At 32.9% G+C, this 23,145-nt stretch overlaps 2 protein-coding genes across 9 annotated transcripts; one reads left to right on the forward strand and one right to left on the reverse strand.

Moving 5' to 3' along the window:
* Positions 1-2,099: 2,099 nt before the first annotated feature.
* Positions 2,100-10,146, forward strand: LOC114379790 (DNA repair protein XRCC2 homolog). 8 transcript variants are annotated; one of them, XR_003659606.1, is made up of 9 exons: positions 2,100-2,574; positions 3,453-3,523; positions 3,952-4,014; positions 4,285-4,428; positions 5,094-5,178; positions 6,379-6,415; positions 6,496-6,596; positions 6,695-6,775; positions 9,708-10,146. XR_003659606.1 is itself a non-coding variant. In XM_028338508.1 (9 exons), exons 1-8 carry the CDS (start codon positions 2,167-2,169, stop codon positions 6,716-6,718), a joined length of 933 nt encoding a protein of 310 aa, XP_028194309.1. In that variant the 5' UTR covers positions 2,100-2,166; the 3' UTR covers positions 6,719-6,742; positions 9,708-10,146. The 8 variants fall into 8 exon arrangements, 2 of the variants coding, with proteins under 2 accessions (XP_028194309.1, XP_028194310.1); XR_003659605.1 differs by having other exon boundaries at positions 6,695-6,771; XR_003659607.1 differs by having other exon boundaries at positions 6,379-6,402; positions 6,695-6,771.
* Positions 10,147-10,335: 189 nt separating this feature from the next.
* Positions 10,336-13,481, reverse strand: LOC114379789 (BTB/POZ domain-containing protein At1g50280-like). Its single transcript, XM_028338507.1, has 3 exons — positions 13,117-13,481; positions 11,844-13,004; positions 10,336-10,909 (listed from the first exon to the last, which is right to left on the reverse strand). The coding sequence occupies exons 1-3, from the start codon at positions 13,177-13,179 to the stop codon at positions 10,505-10,507; spliced, it is 1,629 nt and encodes a 542-aa protein (XP_028194308.1). The 5' UTR covers positions 13,180-13,481; the 3' UTR covers positions 10,336-10,504.
* Positions 13,482-23,145: the final 9,664 nt, after the last annotated feature.

A 23,145-nucleotide genomic window follows, 5' to 3' on the forward strand; every position in this document is an offset into this window, starting at 1 on the left:
TTTTTCTTGTAAATAAGGCCAACCACAGGTTGCCATGTGCAAACAGTACGCAACTCTTACACCGCACGGGAAAACGCATGTTATACGTTACTAACAGGCCACGTCTCCTCACTTCACCCTACGTACGTGACAACATCACATGCCACGGCACGCATTTACATACGTGAGGAGTGCTAGTTTGCCAATACTCTCTTTTAAACCCTTTGTGATGGAGTCAAATTTATTAAAAATTATCAATTTTATTTAAATCAGGAGATCAAATTATTAATTCATCATGAAACCGAGAAAATATTATGATTTTTAACAGACTTCATCCCTTCACAAGAAAAAGGTAAAAAATAAAATAAAATAAAATATGAGAGACAGGGTTACTAGCTAGCATCCCTCTTACATACATTTGTGAGGCCTCCCACTTCCAACCTAAAGCATATCTCGCCCTCTCATTAACATCTTTCTTTCTTTTTATTTATGGTTGAACATATAATTTATTCACTTTAAGATTTTTAATGTAGTTTCTATATATAAAAGAATATTAAATAGGTTTTATAGGTATTTTTGAGTTATTGTAATATTAGCTTCAAGTATCCATCAACATAAACTTAAGATTGATTGTCCTCTTGTTATTTGTTCTTTATATTTTTTCTAGATTGCTTTTAGCTTTAGGTTCAAAATAGTGTTAGGCGTATCCTTATTTTAGTTCAATTAGTTATCTACTTGTATGTATTCCGTTCTTTTGTTAATTTGCTTCACCATTTTAGATAAATTTTGTTTTCGTCTGAGAAACCTCTTGCAACTTTGAATGTTAAACAACTTATTTTTTTTGTGAAAAAGCGTACCATTGTCATTAATTGGGGTAATGTATATTAATGTGGTGAAATCATAAGTGTACACTAAGAAATAATTAGGTTTTCGCAATGATTATCCATAAATTTATTGTTATGATCTCTATGATGGGATTGATTCAAAAATAACCTAAGATAGTTTTCATTTCCTTTCATGACACAAAAGTATATTTAACAGAATTGATTATTACTTGTATGTCAGTAGTGTTCAATTAGACATATTATGATGTATGTTACTTCGTTTAGTTCTTGAAGAAATAAACATAATTTTGTGATTTAAAAATTAAGAGTATATTTATTTCACGAATTAAAAGTGCTTCAAAAAATGTTGACATGGAAATGTAACATGTGTGTTTATTACAAGTTTTAAAAAAATATGTTTGGATATAACTGATTCCGGATAATCTAGATTACACATGTTTCCTCGTCTTATTGTTCTCGTGAAAATGAAATTATTTTCTAAAATAATTTCTCACTTTCTTCTTATTCTATCTCATTTATTTATTTATTTAATATTTTTATTTTAAAATATATATTTTTAAAACATTTAAAGAAATGATAAGTATTTATCAAACATCTCTGGGGAAAATAACATTTCAGTAATAACACTAAAAAATATTATTTTTGAAGATATAATTAAATTCGTAAAACAACACCCCTAAATTCTTTCTGTATATATATATATATCTTTAATGTTTAGGTCTACCTTTTAGTTTTTCTCAAAACATCTAAGGTTATGCAAATTATTGATTAAACAACCCACATAATAAACATGATAAGAAAATAAGCAAATAAGAGAATCCATCTTACAGCGAATAAGAGAGAGAATCAATCTTGACATACAACAAATAACAAATCACAAATGATAATAAAACTAGTTGAAAATCTATTTTATTAAATCATAAGTATTTTATAGAATTATATATTGAAATAGCTAAAAAAATATGAAATCACATAAAGGATAAAAATAATAAAATTTTACTTATTTATTAAATAGAGGTAACGTTATTATTTAAAAAAATGTTACAAATACTTATTTATTAAACAATAAAAAATATTTTTTAACTAATAAACAAACTAAAAGGTAACTGAAATTTACGGTGAAACACGTTCTAAAACGTCAAGGGCTATTCTGATTGCAGAAAATCACAATTAATCAAAAAATAGAATCTGAGTAATTTTAAAAAAATATAAATTAATTTGTTGAAATTTTTACTGGTGAGTTAAATTAAAAGTGCCCCTAGACACTAGTAACTAGTAAGAAAAAGAAAGAGGAGAGAGTAGAGAGTGTAGGGGGAAGACGTGTGGGAGCGTGAGAAGAGAAATGAACAAGACTGAAAAGTGGATTGAGGGAGACGAGAGTGGCGCGGAGATGCTGAGTAGAGTGAGCAGCGTGCGACCTTTCCTGTTTCCTCCGCCGCTCCACAGGGTTCCTCTTCGCGTCGGAAACGTCCTCGAGCTTGTGGGGCCCTCTCCCTCCGCCAAAACGCACATTCTCATCCACGCCGCCATCACTTCCGTTCTCCCCAAACGCCACGGAGGCCTCGACCACTTGGTCCTCTTTCTCGACCTTGATTCCCGCTTCGACGTCACGCGCTTCTCCCAATTGCTCATTCACCGCATTACCCTACACGGAACGGATTCTTATGATAAAACCCTCTATGATCTCTGCATGGCCCGTTTTTTGTATGTCCGTTGTTACGACAGCTTTGAATTTCTTCACACTCTCAGGGTAAATGTTTTTTTTTCTTTTCATTTTTGCATATATTTGTGCTATACTGCATTAGTATTTTTGCATTACACTTCTGGTACTTCCTTGTATTATAGAGTCGCAGGTTTAGTGCATGTTTGGTTTTTGGGTGAAAAAGTAATTTTGTGGCAAATGTAATTTTGCCAAAGACTTCTGCCAAAGGATCAGCACCCTTGCTTTAACTTTCATTTTGCTATTGGGCATGTTTCGGTAATTTTCTTTAGACACTAGAAAATAAGAAGAAAAAAATGATACAATATGTTTCATGTTTTTGCCAAGGGACCGTTGGATTTGCATTGGAACGCGCGTACAGCATTTCTAACTTCAATCCAAACATGCAATTAGTTACTCGTTTAGTTCTTATATTTGATACAATTTGTTCTAGTTCCTACACTTACAAACTACACGTTCTAGTCCTTATACTTTTTAATCTATTGTAGTCTCTGTTGTCCAAAATTGTAAAAAGTGTATGTGTAGGGACTAAACCGTAAAACTGTGCAATTGTAGGGATCAAATGAGTAATTAAACCATTCTAATATAACTAGTATCTCTTTGTACACTGCTAGACACTGGATTATACTCGGATTTTTGTGTCTTCCTCAAGTAAAATGAGTGCTGTAATGAATCATAAGTGGCCGAGAATATTGACACTACTAAGACACCTTGATCCTTAAACTAATGATTTCTTGATGCCAATACGTATTGTGACATAATCCTTCAGTATAAATGTATAATTCCTCAAAGTAATTTCTCACCAAGAAACATTGTAGTGCTTCTCTAATATAATAGTGCATGTGGTGGAGTATCAATGTTTATTTTTACTCCTGTTAATGTATCTTATTCTTTTTGTTCTGCAACAGACATTGCATTGTCGCTTAGAGAAGGAGAAAGAAGTTCATGGAGTTGGTGTTCACTTGCTCATGATTGACAGGTTGGTTTCTTCTTGCTTTTTCTTGAAGGATCAACTTTATAATTTGAAATGATTTTTGTAAAATAAATCTGCTCTTGTTTTTTGGTTGCATTTCTCGTTTACTAAAGTTTAGGCCTGTTTTTTCTATAATTTAAAAAGCTTTAGTTATGATCTTTATATTGTCATTAGTTGGGTTGGGTCATCTTACTGTGAGCCATAAAGGCCTTTTCTATTCCATGGTTTCCATTGATATATTCATTGGAATGCCATCTGTATAATTGTGGTTAATGATGCAGCTATTTCATAGCTTCCATACAACCATTTAGATAAAATACCAAAAATAAACACTAGGTTCATCCAACTCTTACTTTCAATGTTTCTGCATTAATTATGTGAAGACTTGATCTGATGTAATAAGTAAACTTTGACTGATTGAACCATATTGACAGCATCGGAGCTTTTCATTGGATGGATCGTGCATCGATGTTCTTGTCTCAAAGAGAAAACAGAAAGTGAGTTATACATGTTAGTATTTCCTAATGGATGGCTGGTGTCTTTTTGGCCTCATTTGTATTCAGAATTCTCGGAAGATCAATTTGTATTCAGAATCCTCAATCTCATATGATCAGTTTGTCCCTTTTTAGCTTTCTTAAAAAAGAGTGAAACTTATAGACACAAGGCATGGAGAATATTGAAAGGAGGTTCTATTAATAGTAGTACCTATGTGTATTATTGGTTCAGATATATATTGATTTTAATTCGTGGATGCATATGTGATGCAGAAAAAAACTTTTCCTTCAGACTGTGTCAGAAGCTGTAGTTCAGAATATTAAAAAACTTCTTCAGGTGCACCCTATGCTTATTATAGCTACAAAGTCAGTGATTTTTGGGAATAGATATTCTACAGCTTCAAATGAGGTCAAAGGGTGAGTTCTATAATGGTTTTGGAAATGAAAAATCGTTCCTTTCAATTTGCAAATAATAGAGAAGCTTCAAGAACTCTTGAATCTGACCTGAAATCTTGTATGAACATAAATATATCTTTTGATTTGGTACAGGGTTATTTTGATAACTCCTTGCAATATGTCAAAAGCATGAAAAACTATTTAGGAAAGTTGTGGGTTAAGAAGAGTTGACCCATTTCAAGGTTGATTAATAGGAGAATCAATTTAATTGATTGATTGCTGTTAGCTAGGAGGCTGATCAAGGGGTAATTGATTCGCAATAACACTATCATATACTCTTTCCTCTAATATAACTGTAGGTATGAGCTTTGAGGTCTTATAAATGTCCTCCCTTTTGTGTATCCTTTTCTCTATAAATATATTTCTCTCTTTAACAAAGTAACACCTCTGTGTGGCATGCCTTTATTTTCTCTCTCTAATATTTTCTATAAATATAATTTAGTCAAACCCAATTGGCCTTTGTAGTTCAATTGTGATTTCTCAGGTCCTTTGCATCGGCAATGTCTAAATACTTTTGTATCATTGTTCTGCTTATCATTGATCAGCCACTAATAAAATATAAGGCTTTATTTTCTGTTCTAGTCTCAAGTGTACTTCTTGATTTTATGCATGATACCCTATAACAGGAATATGGAGGAAAGATGTTCAAAAAATGTGACAAGAAACCATCAAAATTACCTGTATCGTGAATACATGCCTTCTGTCTGGCAGGTAAAAGTTTCATTACTCATACATCATATACATACATGTCATATATATTTGTCAGTGTGTCCCAAGACCAACTCTCATAAGATCTTATGTTTTATAGGTGAAGGCCCAAAAATGGTATGATATCCGAAATATTAATAAAAAATAAGGGTTAAAATATCTTTTTAGTCCTTGCAATTTAGCGTGACCATCTCATAAGATCTTATGTTTTTGTAGGTGAAGGCCTAAAAATGGTATGATATCTGAAATATTAATAAAAAATAAGGGTTAAATATCTTTTTAGTCCTTGCAATTTAGCGTTTATTTTTGCTTTTCATCCGTATAAATTGTTTTTAGTCCTTGCAAATTATGTTTGTTTTGTTTTTCGTCCTTATAATACTTTAAATAGTGCTTTTGTCCCTGTTTATAGCGCTTTAAGGATGAAAAACAAAATAAACATAATTTATAAGGAATAAAAACAAAAAAATAATTTTGCAAGGACAAAAAGCAAAAAAACACTAAAATGCAAGGACTAAAAATGTATTTAAACCTTAATAATAATGATGGAAAGTGGAAGCACACTAGGCAATAATGGGAGTAGTGGGAGAGAAGAGGAGAAAGTGAGAGTATTTATCTGAGATATTGTTTAACCAGTTATATAAATACCCTTACGCCTTTTATCTGGCAAATATGCTATGTAATATGAAGATATTTATAAACATTATATGGGCAAAGGTTTATGATAGATAAACAACCCACAAATAACAGTTATCTTTATTTGTATTATAGATAAGATTTTAGATATATTCTAATGGACTTAGATGTTCAACAATATCACTGGTTTCTGCATATGATTTTAATTTATTTATGTGTGGCTGTATGACAATCATTAAATGTGGAAGCTTTTATATTCAGTTATAAAATTTCAGGAAATTCTTCAAATAATATTTTTAAGTACTTCATATTTAATTATTTGGAGATCTAAAAGCAGTTGTTTACTGGAAGAATCTTTTCTAAATAATGAGCATGAATTAAAATGTGGATATGTTCTAAATAACAAAATTATGATCTGGCTGCTGTTATGGCTTCTAATGCTTTTTATTTTCCTGGGTAGAAGAAAGTAATTCATAATGCTGTTTTTCATTGTAATTTCTAATATAGTTGCCCTTTTTTTAATTCAGTATTAAGATTTCTAATTTGATACTGCTCCTTCAACTGTCACAGTCCTTTGTTACACACAGAATACTTGTACGTTCTTCAGGTTTGGACTCCATTGCACTGGTTACAATTGCCAATTGCTTTTGTCATCAGCCATGATTTCAGCATATTCTTGACTTTCAGATGAGCATCCTGTTACAACCAATAATCAAAACTCCTCATTCTATTTGTTGGAATGGTTATTGCCAAGATTGAGTTTTCCGGATAAGATTGTAGTGAAAGATGTAAGAACATGATGTGTGGATCATGGTTATGGACAATTTTAAGGTTATTAAACTTGGATTTTTTTGTTGGGCTTAATTTGGATTTGTTGAACTTGTAGGCTGGTGTCTTTGTCGATTCATGAAGCACTTGTTGCAAAGGGATCTCTGTATGTGATCCATTATCCTTCTTTCAGTTGTGGGTAACTAAATTATTGTGTCTTGTCTCTTCTGAGCATTCTAAATATATGCTTGCTTGTCAGTATCATTATTACTTTAGCAGTCCTTACTTATATGCTTTCAATTTTTTTATTGCTTGGTTGTTAGTTGATGTAATACAACTTCTCTTAGAGAACTTGAGTGAAAAGAATATGCATGTGACTTCCTGACCGGATTTAATATTATGACATAGATAGGATCCAAATCAAGTTATTGTCAAGATCCATTTTTGTCTGAGGTTAAGTTATTCTTATATGCCATAAGAGAAACAAAGGGGGAACTTTATTCCACTTTGCTCTTTCTGAAAGATTGACCATTTTTTCAATCCCTCCACATCTTTTTCCGGCCATGATTTTGCTTTCATTCTTTATTTTTTTTTTTGATCAGCAAAGATAAATTATATTTATATGTATTGTGAGTACCAGAGGTACAAAACAGTACATGTAATTAGATTGACTTGCCAGCAACATGGTTCCAAGCTCAGACTGAGATCAGTCTCGCAAGGAACCATAGCTAGGTATTACAAAGACCTACTGCTCCCACTGTCTATGATTTCTACCCCCCTGAAAAGACAAATCCTGATGCTATGTTAGACGACCAATAGCTGTAGGTGAAGGCAAAGTCCTTCTCGAAGCTCTTCATCCATGTCCACAGTGTAAAAATAGCATCCTCCATTAACTTGTTACCATCAAAAGTTTCATTTGAGAAGATGATTTTATTCCGGTGCTGCCACACTGTCCATGTGAGGGCCAACCACCAACTTCTCCATCTGTTAACACGAATTCTGTTAGGCAAACAGAACGCGTGCTGGGAAAAGTGCTGCCACGGTTTCTGCGGAAAAGCTCCATGAATGTTGACCCATGTCATAGATTCCCACCATAAAGGAAGTATTCTATCACATATCAAAAATACATGTGCTTCATTCTCCTCAGAATTCCCACAGAATGGGCATAATGTGTCATTAATTGCCACCCTTCTCCTCCTCAAGTTTGTCTTTGTTTGTAGTCTCTCCTTTAATAACCTCCATGCAAAAATAGTAATTTTAGTTGGGACTCGTATCTTCCATAACTCCTCAAACACCCACACATTCTTTATATCTGTAACTTGTCTATGTGATAGAATTGGACCAGAAACAGAGGAAGAGAATGTGTATTATTATTATTATTATGGTGCCTCCAACACCCTAGACAAAATACAGATGAGTTTCGAGGTCTCACCACCCTCCACTTCCTAATCCCCCATTCCCTCTAATTCTCCTCTAATAGACTATTTATAGTTTCTTAACTAACTAACAGTTAGTTATCCTAGCTATCCTAACTAACTGACAGCTAACGTACACCTTTCCCCATCTATCAATACCCCCCACTCCCCCTTCAAGATGGACTTTATCCTCAAGGTCAAGTTGAGGAAAACATCCTGCATTTCATAAGCAAGGGTCTCCTTCATCCTCTTCTTCCATAATCATCAATCTGAATTGTTTATTCTTACACACATGAGCAGGATTATACTTTTCTTCATAGGTGAAACATTCTCCTTTCCTCATCTTCTCATTTACTTTCGCAGGTGACAAATTATGGAATGTTCTTCTACCTTGCCATCCACTAGATCCTGTTTTATCAGCATTAGTAGGATTAACTACCTTACTATTTGCTGGTTGCCAATCCCTTACAAATCTCTGACCTGAATAACTGGGTTTCTGAAATTTACCCCTTACTATTACTCACGGGTAACTTTCCTAAGACTTGATTCCTATCTTCCACCCTACGAGCCTTGACCATAGATTCCATCAAGTTTTTTGGTTCATGGAGCCTTACCTCAGTGCTGATCTCTTCTTTCAGCCCCTTGAGAAACACCTCCACCAGAAACGGTTCTTCCAACCCCTTCACCATTCCGATGTGCTTCTTGAATTGGCCTTTGAATTCTTGCACTGTTTCTTCCTGTTCCAGCACCAGCAATGCTTGAAAAGGATTCCCTAGGTTAGACGCTTGAAACCTTTGGGAGATTGCGATCTTGAACCCTTCCCAAGAATGGTTTGGGTTCCAAGATTCCCACCATTGGAACCACCCTAGAGCTTCTCTGTCCGTGGCAACCATCAGTGCTTCAAGCTTATCCTCTTCTCTTACAGCTTGCAATTGAAAATACCTTTCTATCTTCGTTAACCAGCCCATCGGATCTTCTCCCTCGAATATTGGCATTTCAAGAGTTCTCCACCGATTGCTGCCCTGCACAGTGTTCCCCTTATTCCCTCCTATCGAATTGTCCGCGTGAACGTTCGATTCGGGAGGTTTTTTCTCCCATGCTGCCACTACTCGCTGTATTATCCCTTCTATCAAACTAAGTCGTGCCTCCACTGCTTCGCGATTCTCTTCTATTGCCTTCTCCATGACTTCCATGTGTGTCTCCATTCTTGTATTCGCCTTCATCACCGTTAACTGTTCCCCTGCTCCTAGATCGAAGCTCTGATACGAGTTGATAGAACTGGACCAGAAACAGAGGAAGAGAATGCTTATTATTATTATTATGGTCCTCCAACACCCATGACAAAATACAAATGAGTTTTGAGGTCTCACCACCCTCCACTTCCTAATCCCCCATTCCCTCTAATTCCCCTCTAATAGACTATTTATAATTTCTTAACTAATAGTTAGTTATCCTAGCTATCCTAACTAACTGACAACTAACATACACCTTTCCCCATCTATCACTATGTCTGCACTGTAAAATTCTGATGCTTCATAGTTCATATCATGAGTAGTTCATTCGCAAATATTACATTCTTTGTTTAGGGAAATATCTTTTTATTATTATTTTGTGCATCCTTAAATAAAATTTTCTCTTCTTTTTATGTGATCATTGCATTGTTGCTAATCTTTTACATACCTATTATTCTCTCTTTTATTTGTTATGTTTTTTTAGGACGTAAAGGTAAGGAAAAAAGGTTGGATTGGAAGGATGAAGTGCATCCTATGTTTGGTAGCACATTTGCAAAAGAAAGGAAAGAATTGTGGTGATAGAATTGTCGCAAGCCCCACCATTTTCTTACGCCCTTTTGGAAGGAAATGATTATATATTTACATAGATTCCATTCATTTATATGTATTTTCATTATATCAATCAAAGCCTAACAAATTTAGAATGCAAGGACAGCCAGGTGAATTATCATTCCCAACATACTGAAAGGTAGTGGGCCATGGTAGAGTGCAAACTGCATAGCTAGAAATTCAGGTCGCCATCTGTTTTACTGTCTAGTTTAATTGATTGCTATGATTTGATGTACTCTGGTTTCATTGTTATGTTCTCCAGTGTAACACTGCATGTTATAACATCTCTTTCTGCTCTTGTTCATTATTTCTTATTCCTATTATTTAGAAGGAAAAGAAAAACCAAGCTTAATATGCATCTCAAGCCGGTTGTCATATCACTAGTTACAGATGGATTAAAACATCTGAAGCTATCAAAACTTTACTACCCGTAGCACTTAATACACAATAGCATTTTTCTCTTGTTCACAGAATATCATACTATAATGTTTATGTATGCAAAGTGTTGCCATGAAGAAGAAATCTTTACTACTATTTGATTCCATATATCACGTTAAAATTCTAAAGCAAATATAAAGTACAAAGTAAAAATACAATTACATCTTTTTACAATTCCAGAAATACACCATAATATCATGGATAGTCGTAGACAGGTACAGAAGGTCAAGGTATTCAACAAAATCTTGGTGAGGATGAAGCACGAGCAGGATTAAGCAAGACATTATGGGTAAACAACTGTGGCATCTGAACGTTCGTTTGCTTGCGTAATTTAGCCAGTTCTATTACACCCCATTGCATTTTCTCTATGTTTAGTCTCATATCTCTCCTCTCTTGGGAGAAGCTTTCTCTGCTGGCTTCATTGTACAAAACTATTTGGGAATGCTTCATCCTTGGACTCTCAGTTACACGGTCACTTGTTGAAATTTTTGGCTGTTGAGAAATAAGAGCTTGCATTGCAACCCTTGGAGGTATTCTGGGGTTTTTGGCCAGATCTTTACAAGCTTCAAAGCTGAGTTTGCTGTAATTAAGACATCTACACAGTCTCGATCTTTCCTCAAATGTGATAGTTGGATGAGACTGCAAAAATCATTATTGGTTCAGGAAATGGGAATATTTTATATAATACTATAGTATAGTAGTAGTCAAATACGGTGGTGTGAAAGAAAGAAAATTTTATATAACATTATAGTAACAGGCAAATGCTACTAAGATCAGTTGGGAGCAAGACTTCAGAAATCATAATATTTAAGATCAATGGCAATTACGAATAACAGATTTTTATTTACAGTGATTTCAACGGTCTAAAATACTTGTTTGAGATTGGAACTTTATTAGAAGTGCGCACTGATGGTGTAAAAATTTCCACACTAGTTTACATGCCTTTACTTTATTCTGTCTTTATTTTCCTATTGTACCAAAAAGAAGCATAAACTACAACAGAAGACCACAAAACAAAGGTGAAAGACAAAATACGGATTAAGAAAAATTAGCATCCAATTTAATATATTGACGGCTGAAGCTCCTACTCATAATGGAAGAGAGATACTCTTAGAAAGATGGAGGGAAAATAATTAGTATCTTAGGAAAATGTTTAAAATTTTAATTTTAATTAGATAAATTTTGTACCTATCCAGGCACCTTCCTTGTCCTTTTTTTTTTTTGGTTGATTGCATTTGTCACATAATACAGTAATATGTATATGTATATAAAATAAAAACAACACGTATACATATATAAAATAAAAAGGAAGAAAAGAAAGGAGGGAGAAACAAACTGAGCATAAAATAAACAGTGTTCTTTATTGTTTTTTGTACAAATTTTTAGTGTCAGAAAACAAAATCAAAACAAAGTAACATTTTTGTAATTATTTATAAAAAAAACTAAACTAAAAACAAAAAATTGCTCTCTCAAGCAAAACAAGTCCTGTAATCTATTTGCTCTTTTCCATTTCCTTTTCTTTAGGAAGATGATTCATATGAAAAGCAATGGAAGAAGGGTATGTGTTATTCACCTCAAGATAGATGTCAATGGCCTTGTAGACCCCATCATAGCAATCCCTTGCAGAGTCTGGCAAGCATTCTGCTACTCCAAGAAATTTAGAGATCTTGAGGTTCTGGTCAGGAGATATCTCTCTCAAATACTTGTCAATTAATCTACCAACCCTTTTCACTTTCTGTAAAGACAGTCCATCAGAACCATTGATATCAACAAATAATCTAACCAATCTTATCACCAAATTAACATCATAATAAACTCCCATGTCATGCCCAGAGACTAGAAGATCATCCAGTGTAGCTTGCTCAAGCATTCCACCAATCAATTTCTCCAATTCAGTTCTGCAGTCTCTACTCAACCCAAACTTAGATACAATCCTTAGTACCCAAAAAAGGCCTCTGCAAGAAAATGTCTCTTTACCAACAGATATGACCCCATAAGCAGCTGTTTCTGCAAGAGCAGCATACTCATTGCTGTTTCTGCAATTAACCATTTTGGTTTGAGTAGCTATTTTCAGATAATGCAACAGAAATCTTGTGAGGATTAAATCCTTGTTATCAGCTTTGTATGCTCCAATAGTCTGGAAGAGTTTCTCAATGATCGTTGGTGGTAAAGTTGCCAAATCATCAAACCACCATGCCTTGCGCGGCAAACATGACTTGATTTTTTCTGGGGTAGTTTTCTTGGATGAGAAAGAGAATCTCTTGGCAAAGTTGCTTTCTGGTGAAGATGACCATGATGATGCCGAAGGCGAGGAAGTGAGGAGGTTTGAATCTGAATTCTGGACAAACTTTGCTAAGGCACTAATGATCTTCTCCAAGAGACCATAGCCATCTGCATATGTATAAAACAGCTGGCAACTCTTGAGACTTGCAAGTATGTCATTCCATTTCCAGTAATAGATTCTCTCAAGAAAAGTTTCTGTTTGTTGCAAGAGATTGTTGCTGAATGCCTCCTCAGTCATTCCAAGATAAACAGCACAACAGTGGAGGAGAGACACATTAGCCACAGTGATTTGGATTTTTCCATTGTTGTAACAGAACATTGAAACTAGCTCAAACCCTTTTGGTCCTCCAGGGAAATCATTGATTCTAATCCCCAACTCCTTCACATGACATCTTCTCTTTTGGTGATTCAAGATCTTCTTCAACCCTCCACAGTATTTTGATATAACCTTCTGCAAAATAAATACACTAGTGTCACCTCACCTTACACAACTCATGTTTATATTTTTTTCTTTGAAATATATGTCAAACTAGAAAGAGTCAGTGAAGAACACTAATGAATACCTCTTTCAAAAGGAATATCTGCTGACCATCAATGTTGATTTTCAAGTCACAAGGCTTCGGCATAGCTACTTCTGCATTGAAGGAAAACAGAAAAAAAAAATTGTGCTTTTGGATATGCACCCCTTATGACAAAAAGAGAAAATGCTTTTTCACATGAAGATATATCCTATTATCATCTCCTACAGTAGCCTGGTTTTATGTTATTATTCTAACCAAAATAGGTGCTTTATTTATTTATGTGGCATAGAAGGGTGCATCATTCCCAACTCACCCAATTAAATTATGAACAAGTTTCAGCTACAACTTTCTAACTACATTATTATTCATACCTCTGTTGTTAACTTGAATCAATGGTTTCTCATCTCTCTCTTTTTTATTCTTTATAGTTTATATGATGATTTGTTTATTATTGAATACGGTTTTTTCTGCCGTGAGTCTACAGTGGTAGTGATCATGTTTTAGTTTTGGCTATTTTATGACAGATCCCATGTATATGTCCCATCTGTGACAAGTTTTTTGGTGTTATTGTAAACGTGGAGGCACAGGAGCTAATACCCCTATGTATATTTGCCTAAATTGTCCTATTGATCCATGTAACCAACAAGTTGTTGTACCATATGAAATAATTGAAGAAAATCACAAAAAGGTTTTGTTATATATGTGTTGGTCGAACGAATAGCAAGACCTTATGTAAGGATTTTGTCAGATGCAGCAAATATGTGTCTGTAAGTAAAGAAGTTGGAACCCAAAATATATATTATAAGTGACGCTTGGTTTGAGTATTTATTTATTTATTTATTTTTAAATTTTTAAAGATTTAAAAAACATATATCGAGTTTTAGAGAAGATCCAAAAATGTTGATTTGTTATTTTTAATTTTAGATCTATTTTTAAAAATATTTTCTAAAAAAAATACTAGCAACATATAAAAGGAGTGTATTAGAGAATATGCTACTAACACTTTTCTATTTTTAAATTTTAAACAAATATATGTTGACCCTTATTTTCTTCTTTTTTTTAATAAAAAATCACATTTGCCTCCTGGATTTTTGCCTGATACACTTTCGTAACACGTGAAGAAGGGACCTTACGAGGATCCTGGAAAAAGATTATCGTGGTCATTGATAAAGGTGTATGTTACTGCGTTGATTGAGATTTTTTTGCAGTGTATGCAGGCGGAAACGGAATTTGAATTTAGGACCTTAAACCACTATCATTCAGTCAATTTTAGTGGTTTTTAATTGAGACTTTTTTCCTTAATGACTTTAAGAAGTTTATCTAATAATTAATGTAGGTAAATCTAATGACTGCATTAAGAATCCTGATAATTTTAATAAAAAAGAATCTAATAACATTTTAAATTATGAAAAAAAATACGGAAATAAATTGTGTAAATTAATTATTTCAGTAGTTTTTTTGTATGCAACAATGGTATCTTCCATTTAAAAAATAAATAAAAAAAATGGTATCTTCTACAGTCAAAGACTAATAATTTTGCGGCATATCAAAGTGAGTTTTATTTTCTCTTATGACAAGGATCAAATCCTGAATTATTTAAGAGACCAATTACCTTCTTTTTATGGAAAGATACCAATTACCTATTAATTGAACCAAACTTTATTTGCAAAATTCATTATTAATTTAATAAAGAATAATGAAATTAATTTTTTTTAATCTCAAATCTGGAAATATGGTTTTTAACTAACATAATAAATTGGAAGTGATTTTCTGAAACTAGTAGAATTTAAAAAATAATATATAAAATGTTTGATAAGAACATTTCATTTCATTTATTAAGAAAAAAAATAAAAACAGTTTCAATTCTCAAAGATTAAAATTTAATATATAAAATTAGTTACATATTGAAATTTCAAAAAATCATTTTTAATGTAATTTTTTTCCTTTTGTTCTGAATAATTGAATTAGAACCGTCGGTGCCCCCTGTCAAAGAAAAAATATGTATATGATGTCTACATGTAATTTTGAGGACTAATATTTGTCTCCTAAATTTGCTACAATTTGTTAATTAAGTTAAGAAGAGTCAATCACGGGTCTCTCCGCCGACCAATGCAATGCATCTTTCAATATTTAAATGCTTGGCATGGCCAATTTACCTATAATATAAGTTATGTGTCAACTTGCCCACACACACAACATCTTATACTGATTTCTTTTTTATGGCTTCACGTGTACATATTATTCTCTTTGTTGTTTTATTAGTAATAATTATAATTATTATGGCTTAAATTTTTTTTTCTAGTAAATTATTAATTACGTTTATTTATTTATTTATTTTTATATTATTGCATCAACTAAACCGAAACGCTTTTTAGAGTGGTGACATTAAAAAAAACCACTTTTATAGTTTTTGGTAAAAATAAATTATGTAAAGTTAGATTTTTGGATTAGTGTAACAAAATTAAGTCAAATGACTGCCCAAAAGAGTTTTTTGGATGGGTGTCGTTTTCTCTCTGATATCAAAATTTAAAATAAATTATTTTTTATTTTAAATATCTCATTAATATTTTTTAATTATTTATTTACTTTTTCATATCACATCATAAATTATATCATATTTATATTTTTTTTTTCTTTTTTTTACTATCTTCTAGGTTTTACATAACACATTGTCTATCAAACATCTTTCAATTTGAAATAGCAAGAGAAGCAAAAATAAACTATTTAATGTATTACATGAATATTAATATCATAATTAGACTTAAATGTAATTTTAGTCCCTATTTGACTCAATCCATAATTTTGATATTTCTATTTTAAAATTAAGATATTTGATTCTTCTATTTTAAAAAATTAACAATTTTGATTCCCCTATTTCAAAATATAAACATTTGGTTTCCTGTATTTTAAAAAATTTATAATTTTGATTACTGTATTTTAAAAAATTCATAATTTTGATTTAGTTTTTAATTTTGACTATGTTTTATTTCTTACTTTGTATTTAATTAAATCCTTTGTTCATAGTACCTTAGGTAAATATGTTAGGTTTAAAGCTTAATTGGGCCAAAAGAAAATAAATAAGATGTAAAAAAAATACAAAATTTTCAAAATAAAATGACTAAATGTCTTTATTTTAAAATGTGAAAACTAATATCGTGAATTTTATAAAATAAGAGGATCAAATGTTTCAATTTTAAAATTAAAGAATCAAAAATTACGAAACAAACAAAACAAAGGGACAGAAATTACATTAAAACCTAATAATCAATATTTCATTGTATTAAATATAAAAAAATAAGATGTCAATCAAGCTGTTTTGTTTTTTTATCTGGTGATGGATCCTCTTGTGCGCCGATTTGTTGGATTTGGGTCTTATTTCTTGGGCTTTGGAGAATTGCTATTGGGTTTTGTTATATTAAACCCAATCAGTACTCGACCCAAAAACCCGGTAAAAAAACGAGAAAGTTCCGCTTGGCTATTTGCAATTTCGCATGTAACAAACCAACAGTAACACAAATTGGTGAAGTAACCACTCTCGTTCTCGCGGCTTCTTGCACCAATTGCTATGCTATGAGCAACACCCTTATCTCCCTTTTCAAGAAACACCAAACATTGGATTCAATCCATCATCGTCACTTGCGGTCTCTATTCAATCTGTGCCATTCTCTCAAAATCAAAATACCTGTCTCTTGCTTCTCTTCGGCACCATCCACACTCTTCAACAAAATGATCGCAACCTGCTCCCATCCCCACATATCCCTTCTATGCTAAGCAAAAATGCGACAAAAGGGCGTGCTACCAGACAAACACACCTTCCCTTTGCTTCTCAAGACGTTCTCCAAGTCCATTGGTCATGACATGACCCTTTTATGATTTATGCATCGCAAGTTCCAAGAAGGACTTCGTGCCTTCTGGGACATGATATTGGACAATGTTTCGCCCAATGATTTCACACTCTTAAGTGTTCTTAGTGCCTGTGCTCGCATGGGGGCTTTGGATCAAGGACGGTTAATTGGTTCATCAATACATTGAGTGTAACAAGATAAATATGAATGTAGCGTTAGGGACTGCATTGGTGGATATGTATGCAAAATGTGGGTGTGTTGATGAAGCTTTAAGGATATTTGAAAACTTGCAAGTTAAGAACGTGTACACTTGGACAGCAATAATTAATGGTTTGGCTGTGCATGGGGATGCATTAGGAGCATTGAATATCTTCTCTTGCATGTTAAAAAGTGGTATTCAACCCAATGAAGTTACCTTTGTCGGAGTTCTTGCTGTATGTTCTCATGGAGGTTTTGTAGAGGAAGGGAAAAGGTTATTTGAATCGATGAAATATGTATATCATTTGAAGCCAGAGATGGACCATTATGGTTGCATGGTTGATATGTTTGGTCGAGCGGGGTATTTGGAAGATGCCAAACAAATTATTGATAATATGCATGGTCTACAAAGCTTTTGAAATGGGTGAACATATGGGGAATTTATTGGTAAATCAGCCACCAAACCATAGTGGTAATTATGCACTTCTGGCTAACTTGTATAAAATGTTTCAAAACTGGGAAGTGTCTGCTCAGGTCAGGAAGCTCATAAAAGGATTACGAGTGGAAAAGACTCCAAGATATAGTCTGATAGAGGTGGATGATTTTAATTCATGAGTTTAAGAGTGTGTTTGGGTGGGGAGTTATAGAGGGAAAGAAAAGATATCTAAACATGTTTTTCCAACATTTGGGAGATATTTAAAAAGAGAACTCTCCTCTTAATCATTTTGACTTTCTCCAAATTGTATCCATTATCCCTTGTTTAAGCTGTAAAATTACAACTTTGTGATTTAGTGCAAAGACTCAATAGAAACCCATTTTTCTCTCATCACTCTCTAGTGCGACCCTCTCTTGATCTCTTTAAGGGTTTATGAATTTGTAAAAATATGCCATCACTATAGATGCTTGTCAAAATTTTGCAAAAATCTTGTTCAAGTATGTGATGCAATCCTACCCCGTAAGGGCATTAGATAGAAGACTCCAAGTAGGTTGAACCAGAGATGCAAGAGAAAATCCTAGGGTTCTCATGAGTCTTAGGATAGATTTCGGACTCATGGGCTAAGTATGAACCTACTTATCTTTGTACATATTAGATTAAAGTTTTATTATTTTTGGGCTCCATAATATAGGTAAGATACTCTAGAAATGTAAGATTTTTTAGCCCTTGTATTTTAGGGTACCTATACTAGTTTTTGTATTAGGGGTAGTTTTGTAATTTCACATGCATTAAGTGAATATTTAATGTGTGTGTTGAGAAATAAATTTAATTGAATTGGGAGAAGCCCAATCCAATTAAATTTTAGAGGGGGAGGTAAGCATTTGCTTGTTACACCCCATTGTCACATCATATAGTCATACTTTGTGCATGTTCTTCATATTTTACATGTCTCATGACACCTAAGCACACTTAGTGGAGAATCCTGGACTTGATTTTGGATTAGTGAAATTTTGGCTCCACAAATTCAATTTCAAATTCAAGTGAAATTTGAATAAAAATTTAAATTTTCCTCCAATTTTGTGTGACACTTAGGCTATAAATAGAGGTCATGCGTGTGTATTTTTTTTAACTTTGATCATTTGAGAATTAAACTTCAAAGTTCAGACCTCTTTTGAGGCACAAAATTCCGTGCTCCTTCTCTCCCTCTCCCTCCATTCATCTTCTCTTACCTTCAAGCTCTTATCCATGGCTTCCTATGGTGGTAAGCTTCTTCTAGACTCATCTTCTCCTTGAAGTTGCATCTCTAATTATCCTTCTCCTTCTCCGTTTTGCTGCTATCAAACTTTAAGAAGCAAAAAACTCCATTGATGAAGAAGATCCAAGGCCTACAAACTCCATTGGAGTCCATTGGAGTGGAGTCCATTGGAGCGGAGTCCATTGGAGTGAAGTTCATTGTAGGCCTTGGATTTTTTTCATCAATGGAGTTTTTTGCTTCTTAAAGTTTGATAGCAGCAGAACGGAGGAGAAGGATGATTGGAGATGCAACTTCAAGGAGAAGATGAGTCTAGAAGAAGCTCACCACCATAGGAAACCATGGATAAGAGTTTGAAGGTAAGAGAAGATGAATGAAGGGACAGGGAGAGAAGGAACACAAAATTTTGTGCCTCAAAAGAGGTCTGAACTTTGAAATTTAATTCTCAAATGATCAAAGTTAAAAAAATACACACACATGACATCTATTTATAGCCTAAGTATCACACAAAATTGGAGGGAAATTTGAATTTCTATTCAAATTTCACTTGAATTTGAAATTGAATTTGTGGAGTTAAATGTTGGAGCCAAAATTTCACTAATTATGATTAGTGAATTTTAGCTATGATTCAGCCCACTAATTCAAGATCAAGTCCAAGATTCTTCACTAAATGTGTTTAGGTGTCATGAGGCATGTAAAGCATGAAGGACATACGCAAAGTGTGACTATATGAAGTGGCAATGGGGTGTAGCAAGCAAATGTTCACCTCTCCCTCTAAAATTTAATTGGATTGAGCTTCTTCCAATTCAATTAAATTTATTTCTCAACACACACATCAAATATTCACTTAATACATGTGAAATTACAAAACTATCCCTAATACAAAAACTAGTCTAGGTGCCCTAAAATACAATGACTGAAAAATCCTACATTTCTAAGGTATCCTACCTACATTATGGAGCCCTAAATATAAGGCCCAAAAATAATAAAACTTTAATCTAATATGTACAAAGATAAGTGAGTTCATACTTAGTTCATGGGCCCGAAATCCACCTTAAGGCTCATGAGAACCCTATGACATTCTCTTGCATCTCTGGTCCAATTTACTTGGAGTCTTCTATCCAATGCCCTTACAGGATAGGATTGCATCAGTATCTCTCATTTTTGTCTTATTGAATTTGTGTGTTGGTTATTATTGAATCTACATTCCGATCGGTAACTACTAATGGGATAAGGTTTTTATTGAATTGTTGTTGAATCTGATCTACAAGTTATTACAAATTATCACCATGCTTTGAATCATTCAGGTTCTCTGTTTGTGTTTCAGCTTTGAATTGAAGAGAGAAATTGACACAGAGGGTGAGAGACACAAATGCAAAGGAAGGAGGAGCTTGTGAAGTCGTTGATTCAGATGAAGGTAGGAAATCCAATATGATTCGTGTTCCTTTTTTTCCTTTGTCTTTTGGTTCTGTTGTCAGTTTTGGAGGAAACTAGTGTGTTTGCTTAGAATTGTGCAAAGTATGTTTGATAGAGTTGAAAATTGGAGGAGTTTTGGGAGGAGAGGGAGCCAGGAGATTCATTGTAAGATTGGTTTAACACTTACTTTTGATAAGATCGGTAGCTACAATGATGTTAATTATAATCAATGGTGTTAGAGATGCAACTCGAAGCAAATGGAGCATTGCTACAATTTTTTGTAACAATCAAGCACTTATATCTCTGTGCTGTGGAAATATTGCAAAGCAGAAACTATTGTGCAACTTATTATTGAGTTAATATACAATTTGGTTCTTGTAAGTGGCATATTGTATTGTTTTTGTTTGTTCTTCATTTCCCTTCCATTTCTCACGTTTCCTCACTCCTTGATTCCTTCCGTTTCTTTCCTTTGTAACTCCCTAACACACCTTGTTTGATCATTCTCATGTCGAATCATCTGGTGTTTATTCGATCTTGGAGATGGAAAACTTAATATTGCATCTTAAACTGGCCGGTCAAGTTCAAGAGAGTGAGGATTTTAATCTAGCATCCAAAATTATTTTATGGTTCGATACCAATCGATCACCAATTTGGCATATTACTTCCAATGATACCATAAAAATGCCAAAAGGAACAGTAACTTTAGTTGAGCAAGACACACATTCGACAAGGGTGCTTCTTTACAGCGTTTAATATTTTTAAATGAAGTTGTAAGACTATGACTGATTTGTGATTTCTCGATATTTAGAATGTTTTATTCAAATCCAGTTACCAAGACAAAATAATGGATATAGGAAAATATTCATAGAAAATAGATGTAAGGTTTGTCAACAAAAAAACAGAGAAATTTTAATGATTGTAGTGAGAACAACCAAAGGAATCCGATTTAATAGCCAAAACCAGACTTGGAAAAATACTCTGGTATGTACAGATTGGTTGATATTGTAAATATTAATCATCATAATATAGGATAAAAACTCAATGGTGAAGTTGACTAACTTTGGTTTATTAAAAAAAAACTTTTAGTTGAAGAAACCAAAGATCATTTATCGCCTCATACTCACCATTCACCATATACTAATAACAAACTCTAGAAGTGAGTGGCATGTTACTTTTTGTTGTCTTAAGTCCCATGGTACCATTTGTCACTACCGAAGGTGATGTGGCTTGATCTCATCCCCGGTTCCCCTAAATATTTACAAAGAAAAAAAAAATCAAATTTCATAAACTTATAATTTAACATAATGAAATAAATATTCAATGAAATGACATTGTCATTATCAAAATTGAGTTATGGCTTTATAAGAATATAAGAAAAGTTAACGTAAATATAATATACAGTTTAATTCAATTTTCAAAATAATTATAAAAACCTGAACTAAACAACAATTTAAAAATACAGTTTTTTCATATTTTTGATTTATTCGATTTTTAGTTTTTATAATTAGTTTGATGGTTTAAAACAATTTAATTCGATTTAGGCACCCCTGTGCAATATCTCCCGGTAAAGGAAAAAAAAAGCTTAAATATCACTATTTTGACAACTATTTTCGCCCGTTTTAAAATAGAGACTTTCCTTGGGGCTAGAACAAAGGAGATATGTGACCGAACACCAATAAAAGAAAATAATAAAATCTTCGACAGTAGAAATAAATAGCAACTAGTGGAATGATGAATTCTTAATTATTGTACATGAAATATGTAATCATTCAATTTACATATACCGGTGGCAATCATTGTCTTTAACTTTGATTATTTGCATTTAATTTATAGTATTAACCGCAATAGTGTATAGAATATTTAATAGTTCGACTTTCCTAACCAATTACCCTGAGACTATTTCTAGTGTAAGTTGCTATTAAAATAACAATCGTAAAAACAACCTTGATATAACGTAATTCTTGTATCTCGGGTCTTCTCTCTTGGTGAAACACTCGGTAGTTCGAAAAAAAGTACCTCCAAAAAAGACATTTCGACATTTAAGGAAGACTTCAGTTGAGAATGACAAATAAAAATATTAAATGAGAATAAATAGTATTTCATTTTAAATTTTTTTAAACTATATATATATATATATATCAATGAATCATGAATTTATAGGCCTTTGTATTTTGTTATCCCATTAGTTAATATACCGTTAATTATCATCAAGGAATTAAGGCGGCCTCTAATAGTTTTTATTATTAAGATAATTTTAGTAATATATTGGATGAGTAATAAAAATTACTCCAGCATTTAGTTGAACACCCAAATACTTTAGATGGATCACTTTTGTTGATAAGGTGATAAATTATTCTCTAGTCAGTTAGATCAAATATTTGAGTGCTTTAGAAGAATTATCTTTGTTTGATAAAGTGTCGGATACATTATATTTAATTTTTAAGCCGAATACTTGAGTATTTTAGAAAAATTACTTTTGTTGTCAATGGGATGAGTAATATATTTAACTAGACAGAATACTTGAGATTATCTTTTTAAAAACTGACGAGTATTTGACCTATTATCTTTTTAACAAATTGACGAGTATTCGACCTAACCTAACCTAATAGAATATCCTGAGTATTGTAGAGGATCCACTTGTATTGACAGACCAGTGCTTTTCTATTCAGATAGGTTAAATATTTGAATTTAAATATTTCAATATTTTAAAGATGTAAAGGGACATTTTTAGATATTCAGTTTGATTGAATATTTGAATTGTATAATTCTTCAAATGATTATTATAAAAAATAATAAGCTCATCATATATAATAAATTTATGAAAATAAAAGTTTAAAAATAATTTACCATATGTAAAAACTTGTACGAGGGTGGGTTAACGGCGGGGACAAAATAGTCACGTTACAAATCTCCATCTTCATCTC

Source organism: Glycine soja, chromosome 12, assembly GCF_004193775.1.
Source record: "Glycine soja cultivar W05 chromosome 12, ASM419377v2, whole genome shotgun sequence".
NCBI classification, from domain to species: Eukaryota; Viridiplantae; Streptophyta; class Magnoliopsida; order Fabales; family Fabaceae; genus Glycine; species Glycine soja.

Bases quoted from the DNA above. Each gene is read 5' to 3' on its own strand.
- LOC114379790 (XM_028338508.1), top strand. From the start codon at position 2,167: ATGAACAAGACTGAAAAGTGGATTGAGGGAGACGAGAGTGGCGCGGAG. The intron at 4,429-5,093 runs GTGAGTTCTATA...ACCCTATAACAG, and splicing joins GCTTCAAATGAGGTCAAAGG to GAATATGGAGGAAAGATGTT. The intron at 6,416-6,495 runs GTTTGGACTCCA...CTTGACTTTCAG, and splicing joins AATACTTGTACGTTCTTCAG to ATGAGCATCCTGTTACAACC.
- LOC114379789 (XM_028338507.1), bottom strand. From the start codon at position 13,179: ATGCCGAAGCCTTGTGACTTGAAAATCAACATTGATGGTCAGCAGATA. The intron at 13,005-13,116 runs GTATTCATTAGT...TTTATTTTGCAG, and splicing joins AGATATTCCTTTTGAAAGAG to AAGGTTATATCAAAATACTG. The intron at 10,910-11,843 runs GTGAATAACACA...TGATTTTTGCAG, and splicing joins CCATTGACATCTATCTTGAG to TCTCATCCAACTATCACATT.